The sequence below is a fragment of the Ascaphus truei genome, chromosome 17 (genome assembly GCF_040206685.1).
Source record: "Ascaphus truei isolate aAscTru1 chromosome 17, aAscTru1.hap1, whole genome shotgun sequence".
Taxonomy (NCBI): Eukaryota; Metazoa; Chordata; class Amphibia; order Anura; family Ascaphidae; genus Ascaphus; species Ascaphus truei.
In genome coordinates this window covers 2,845,813-2,852,608 of record NC_134499.1, presented here as the reverse complement: position 1 = coordinate 2,852,608, position 6,796 = coordinate 2,845,813, and the positions used below count along the sequence as shown (strand labels likewise).

The 6,796-nt window shown below is 45.3% G+C and overlaps 1 protein-coding gene across 2 annotated transcripts in view; it reads left to right on the top strand.

Annotated features, from left to right (window-relative positions):
- The window catches only part of ADSL (adenylosuccinate lyase), a 14,352-nt gene extending 8,240 nt beyond the window's left edge, over positions 1–6,112 (top strand). For both annotated transcript variants that reach the window (XM_075573730.1, XM_075573732.1), the window contains exons 9-13: positions 815–962; positions 1,090–1,180; positions 3,015–3,104; positions 3,350–3,526; positions 5,973–6,112. In XM_075573730.1, coding sequence (XP_075429845.1) covers positions 815–962; positions 1,090–1,180; positions 3,015–3,104; positions 3,350–3,526; positions 5,973–6,059 — 593 coding nt within the window. In that variant the 3' untranslated portion in view covers positions 6,060–6,112. The remainder of the gene's footprint in view (positions 1–814; positions 963–1,089; positions 1,181–3,014; positions 3,105–3,349; positions 3,527–5,972) is intronic.
- The last annotated feature ends 684 nt before the right edge of the window (positions 6,113–6,796 follow it).

Here is a 6,796-nt window from a genome sequence, read left to right as displayed (position 1 = left end):
GGGTCACCTGTGATAATAGATAGACGGTAATGTCTAGTCGTATATAATACCCCTCCTCTCATACCATCACTGGCTGGTAAATAGCAAGCAGCCCAAAGTAAGGGGCTGCTATACAATGGTATCCCTCCTAAATGTAGGTACTGTGATCACAAATATGAGGCAGCCAGAAGCAGTGATACTACAGAGTGATCCAGGTTAATGCTGAGTGACGTACAGCCAGATCAAGGGAGGGGGAACAGAACACTCTGCGAGGAGTAAACGGTACCTGCAGCCGTGGGAGCGGCTGACGGGATAGCAACCGGGACACAAGCAGCACAGGAGCAAGCACCGGTGTGTGCTGCTTCCTGGATGGACTCGGCGCTGACGTCCCTACGTCGACCCAACGCGCATGTTCTGCGCTGTCAATTTGGAAATCCAATGCACGTACTTTTGAAGTTCTCCCTGAAACATTATTTTGCTGCTTTCCCCGTAGATTTCATAATTAAAAAGGTTCGATTCAGAGCTTTCTGTTTTATTATAGGCTAACCCTTTAGCTGCTGGGCATACCAAAGCAACGCCTTACTGACCCCTCTGGCTGGAAAGGGGTTAATAGAAGTAGTCGGGTCCAATCCGGCTTTGAATGTGTCGGCGCTTTTTCACCGTGGGCAGCTTTTCTTTTCCCGTGGCTCAGCCCTACAAATTAGATTGCAAGCTCACTGGGGTAGCCCACTGTATATATTCTTACTATGGGCGGAGCATGGAGATGGGGGCACGGTATCCCTGGCCGTGGTAGGTGTTTGGAATGATCGCGTCCCTGATTCCCTCTCCTGCGCAGGTTCCAGCGCTATGCCCTACAAGAGGAACCCCATGCGTTCGGAACGCTGCTGCAGCCTCGCCCGACACCTCATGACGCTGATCATGGACCCGCTGCAGACGGCCGCGGTGCAGTGGTTTGAGCGCACGCTGGATGACAGTGCCAACAGGTACCAGACACCTAGCCCCAACCAGGGTCTGCGGCCCCCTCAGAAGCAGTCGTCCTCTTGCAGTGCAGACTCTCTCGCCTTAATGAGGGTCACAGTGTGCGTCAGCGGCTCTGCTTTGTCCCTGCAGGCGGGTGTGCTTGGCGGAAGCCTTCCTGACGGCAGACATTGTGCTCAGCACTTTGCAGAACATCTCGGAAGGCCTGGTGGTTTATCCCAAAGTGAGTCCTGGCTGCGTGTGCTAAACACACAGGAACAGCTGTGCAAGTATCAGGTCTAGGAAGCGGCACTAAACCTGTCCCCTCTGAGGGGTTTTAATAATGTTGCGATTCCGTTAAACGCCTAAAAGCAGCAATACAGGTTTCATTTATTGTTTCTTTTATTAAGCAGGGGGTCTCCGGAGCGGAACTGTGTTAATTTCAGCTCCGGGGACCCCCTGTTTCCCGAGATACTTGCCTCCATAGGGGGTGCTGGTACCCTGGTTTAGGAGCAGTGAACCAATAGAGAAGTTGCATCGTTATCAGGAGGTGTGGTTTTCTGCTAAGGATCCCGGCGTCCATCCATGTTTGTAGTTTTTTTTTTTTTTTTTCTGTCAAACTACAAATATCGCAAAACATACAGGACCCCTATAAGCTCATATTGAACCCCAAAATAACCACAACATATATATATATATATATATATATATATATATATACATACATACATACATACACACGTGTACACACACACACACACGTGTACACACACACTTACACGTATAAGTGTCAAAGAGGAGTGCTATTGAGCATGGGAATATATATATTTAAAACCAGAGACAGAACATGAAACACAGACAGAGCTCAGTGCTACATCCAATGACATGAATACACGGTACAGTGCCTAAATATAAATAGATATATTTTGAATAAAATGGTCTTTTTAGTTTATTTTGGGGGTTCAATATGAGCTTATAGGGGTCCTATATGTTTTGCCATTCTTGTTCAGCTGGTCCTAGCTGATTTGGGGGGTGGCTCCTCCTTCCCTAGTTTGAAGCTCACCCCCCTCCCACTTTTAAATGGTTAAAGCTCACTCCATTTCACCTTCCACCCTCAGGGGAACATGTTGCATGCAGCTTGATTGCGACAAATCTAATACAGACTGCTTTTCCTGGTATTATACAGGTTAATAAGAGCTTCAATCAGACTTAGAACTATGCAACTAATTATGACAGATTGATTACATATCATTCTTCCTGGTAATGTACAGGTTATTAAGAATTTATATGAGTGTTAGGGCCCTTGAGACGTGGTCTCCCTTGGAGGGGCTTAAGGGCTTACAACACTTTGGTGAAAGAGTTAAACTAAAAGACCATTTTATTCAAAAGATATCTATATATAGTTAGACACTGTACCGTGTATTCGTGTCATTGAATGTAGCACTGGGCTCTATCTGTGTTTCATGTTCTGTCTCTGGTTTTAAACTACAAATATCAACGGATTTGGGGGTCCCCAGATGTTGTGTGGGTACCATAGGACTGATCGGGAAAACAAGTTCCCAGGCGGGATTGCTGCTTTAATGTGGGTTTCCAGATACCCAACCCACGTATACTATGTGCAAGTATGATCCGTTTTCCATGCATTCCCTACATATTAACATTTTACAAGGATCCAATTAAATGTAAAATGATTGGGTCACGAAGTGGAAATGATCCACCATTACCACAGGACGCCGGATCCCACGGAAACACCTACAGATACAAATATAGTTATTTCTTTGTGGCTGTGCCTGTCACAGAATTATCGGGGGCTGGAGGATTTGATTTTTAAGGATCGGCTGCAGAGAATGGGAACAACAATTTTTGTTTTTTAACTACCTTTAATGGCGAAGTCGTGGTTAGAGTGCAAGCTGTCCGAATCCCAATGGTACAAAACCGGCTTAAAGAGGCAACTTTGTGGTCCTGAGAGCTTGCACTTTATTTAACCATACTCTGCTCTTCAGGGGGCTTGACAATTAGAGAGATACCCGGCATAGCTATCTAGTGCGGCATGTTGATTGTGTTTCTCCATGTGCCAGGTGATTGAGAGGCATATCCGCCAGGAGCTGCCATTTATGGCCACAGAGAATGTGATCATGGCTATGGTGAAGGCTGGCGGGAACAGACAGGTGAGTCCTGAAACACTTCTTCCCCCCCACCCCCCGTGGAGGGCTGTGTAACCCCTTCACTCCTGGAAGGACCTGCTCTACCTTCATGCTATATAAATAGCATTTATCCTCATCAGCATGTTTATGTATATCTATACTGTCTTCACACACCTTTTTATTAAGTGGAACTACTAGTCCCGTGTGTGTGTGTGTGCTATACACTTGATTTGACTACCTCGGTCTCTCCTTCTCCCTTCCCCCCCTAGGATTGCCACGAGCGTATCCGTGTGCTGTCTCAGCAGGCTGCTGCGGTCGTCAAACAGGAGGGAGGTGATAACGACCTGATCAGCCGAATCCAATCCGACCTCTACTTCGCCCCCATACACGCTCAGCTTGAGCAGCTCCTGGACGCAAAGTCCTTCATTGGTCGGGCCCCTCAGCAGGTCAGAGGCTCTGATTGGTTTAACTGGCAATTATATTACTGGTTCAGCTGATGGGAAGTAGTCACAAGAAAGGGACAGGAAGTAGCAGGGCAGAGTGTACCTGATGTGCCACGCAGGGTGTCCACCTGATCCCACAAGAGCTGCCCAGCTTGGGATGGTTGTAGCACGAGCCCAAATGTCTGTGATGCCACCTCTCATAGTAAAGGAGACCCTGCATACCAGGTGGGTAGCTGAGGTGGATCAAGAGTCAACACAGATGTTCTGATGGAAACGTAGTTTGACAGCAGGTAAGAACCACTTGGCCAGATGAGGTTTTCAGGATCCCTGCTTCAGCACAGGTGGTGCAGTCGAAGACTGAGCCACCTCTACTGAAGTCAGGTGTTCAGGATAATACTGCCTGTTGGTCCTGTCCTAGTAAGATTATGGTTCACTAACTGAGCAGGGGGAGATTTATTTTATTTATTTATAAAATGTGTTACCAGGAAGTAATACATTGAGTTACTTCTCGTCTTCACGTATGTCCTGGGCACAGAGTTATAAAAATACATGGTTATACAGTCAATTCACAGGCATTTCATGGACAGATAACGTTGGAAAATTGGGTGCAAGGGATATAGGGGCTGGTGAGTTTCAGATTGAAATAGAGCAGCTTTAACATCACCAAACGGCACCAATTAGCTCTCACCCTTTAGCTGTCCTTCGACTGCGCCAAAGGCTGCCTGCCTCTGGGGCAATACAGATGTACACTGGGGGTGTTGAGATTCAATGTAGCTGTAAACACACAGTTCTTTGTCTTCTTTGCACCTCATTTTTAAGTATGTCCTGGGCACAGAGTTATGATGACAAATAATACATGGTTACAAATACATAGTTATATAAGTGCACATGGTTATACATTATATACAAGACATTGCATGCACAGTAAAAGATAATGTTATAGGCGTATGTAACATTTTAAACCAGACAGAACATGAAACACAGACAGAGCTCAGTGCTACAATACACAGTACAATGTATGTATGTATGTATGTATGTATGTATCTTTTGAATAAAATGGTCTTTTAGTTTAACTCTTTGGCCAAAGTGTTGTAAGCCCTTGAGCCCCTCCAAGGCAGACCCCGTCTCAAGGGTCCTAACACTAATATAAATTCTTAATAACCTGTACATTACCAGGAAGAATGATTTATAATAAATCTGTCAAAATTAGTTGCATAGTTCTAAGTCTGATTGAAGCTCTTATTAACCTGTATAATACCAAGAAAAGCACTCTGTATTAGATTTGTCGCAATCAAACTGCCTGCAAGTTCCCATGAGTGTGGAAGGTGAGATTAAGTGAGCTTTTAACCATTTAAAAGTGGGAGGGGGTGAGCTTCAAACTTGGGAAGGAGGAGCCACCCTCCAAATCAGCTTGGAACAGCTGAACAGAATTGCAAAACACACAGAACCCCTACAAGCTCATATTGAACCCCCAAAATAACGTGTGTGTGGGTGTCAGAAAGAGGAGTGCTACTGAGCATGGCAATATATATTTAAAACCAGAGACAGAACATGAAACACAGACAGAGCTCAGTGCTACATCCTATGACACATACACAGTACAGTGTCTAAATATAAAGTATCCTTTGAATAAAATGGTCTTTTAGTTTAACTCTTTGGCCAAAGTGTTGTAAGCCCCTGACTGTTCCAGTTGTGGGATGCACGGTAAGAGGAGGAGCGGCCGGATACTTTGTTGAACCTTGGGACCGTGAAGTCGGATCTCCAATAAGTGCTGCATGTGGTAGGGGTGAGGAGCTTGCCCAGAAAGGCGGGTAGCTTGCCCAGAAAGTATTTGAAGGCAAGACAGGAAAGGTGAACTTTGCGCCTAGACTCTAGTGATGACCAATCTAGTTCTTTGAGCATTTCGCAGTGATGTGTGTTGCAGTTGCATTGGACAAAACGGCATAGTGAGTTTTAGAGGGTATCAAGTTTGCTATGTTGGGTTTGGGGTGCTGAGCCGTATACTATGTCCCCATAGTCTATAATTGGCATTAGCATCTGCTGTGCGATGTGCTTTCTGACCAGCGGGCTTGGGGAGGATTTGTTCCTATGCAGTACACCTACTGTAGTTTGTCATAGGATTTGGATGTCAGGGTATCAATGTGCAACCCAAATGTTAAATGGGAGTCAAACCATATGCCCAAGTATTTAAAACTAGTAACAGGAGTTAGGGTGGTATTAGAATTGGTTCTAATCTGTAGTGCCATCATTGGAAGCTTTAAAAATGTAGCCTTGTTCCCAAATACCATTGTTACAGTCTTGTCAGTGTTTAAAAACAATTTGTTTTGGGAAATCCAGTTTTCGAGTCTCAAAGTCAGATTGAGGTATTTGTTCAAGGTTGGAGAGGTGAGGGCTGTGATAGACAGGTGGGGTCCTTCTCTGCCTCCAATCAGTATGTTTGTCTAATCAGGTGCTGAAGTTCCTGAAGGAGGAGGTCGTCCCGCTGCTGTCCCCCTACCAAAGCAAGATGGATGTGAAGATCGAGCTGGATCTGTGAATCGTACCAAGCAGAATATATTTATTTTGGAAATAAAATGTAAACTAATATAATGGCGCTGGTCTGTTTGTAGGATTTAAAACCAGATTCTGCGTCGGTGCGCCGGCTGCTTCCTCTCTGTAAACTACCACACGCTCCGGAGCCGGAGGAGATTCACATTTATTTGGTATTTTGCAGCCTGTCCGGTTTCCCTTTGTGATGCTGTAACGGTTAAATAATTGGGTGTTTCACGGTGTTCTTGCGGCCGGCGCTTTCTAAACTTCCCATGCATGGGCAGCAGAAGCTGTAGGGGCGACATTGTCATTCAGAGGCTTCCGTTGGGAGCAGAGAAGTGTCCTCCGGCGCGTAGACTCGGGTATAGTTGTTGAGGATAGTCCAGATAAATGCAAAAGAAGACCACAATATATCAATAAAGGTTATATACCTACTAAAGTACTTATAATAAAGTACTTGCACTTACAAATTAGATATGGCCTGTACTGATGATTTTCCTCCCGGCTGGAGTAGCAGGGGTTAATCAGGAAAGACTGTCTCCAGTGTATTCAGAGTCACAATAAATGTATTAACGAGAGATTGGTTAGAACAATATTGCATTTACAGCCAATATGTATTAAACCAGTGTTTTGGATGGCTTTCCAGCGTGTGCTAGTTGGCTTTCCAGCGTGTGCTAGTTGGCTTTCCAGCGTGTGCTAGTTGGCTTTCCAGCGTGTGCTAGTTGGCTTTCCAGCGTGTGCTAG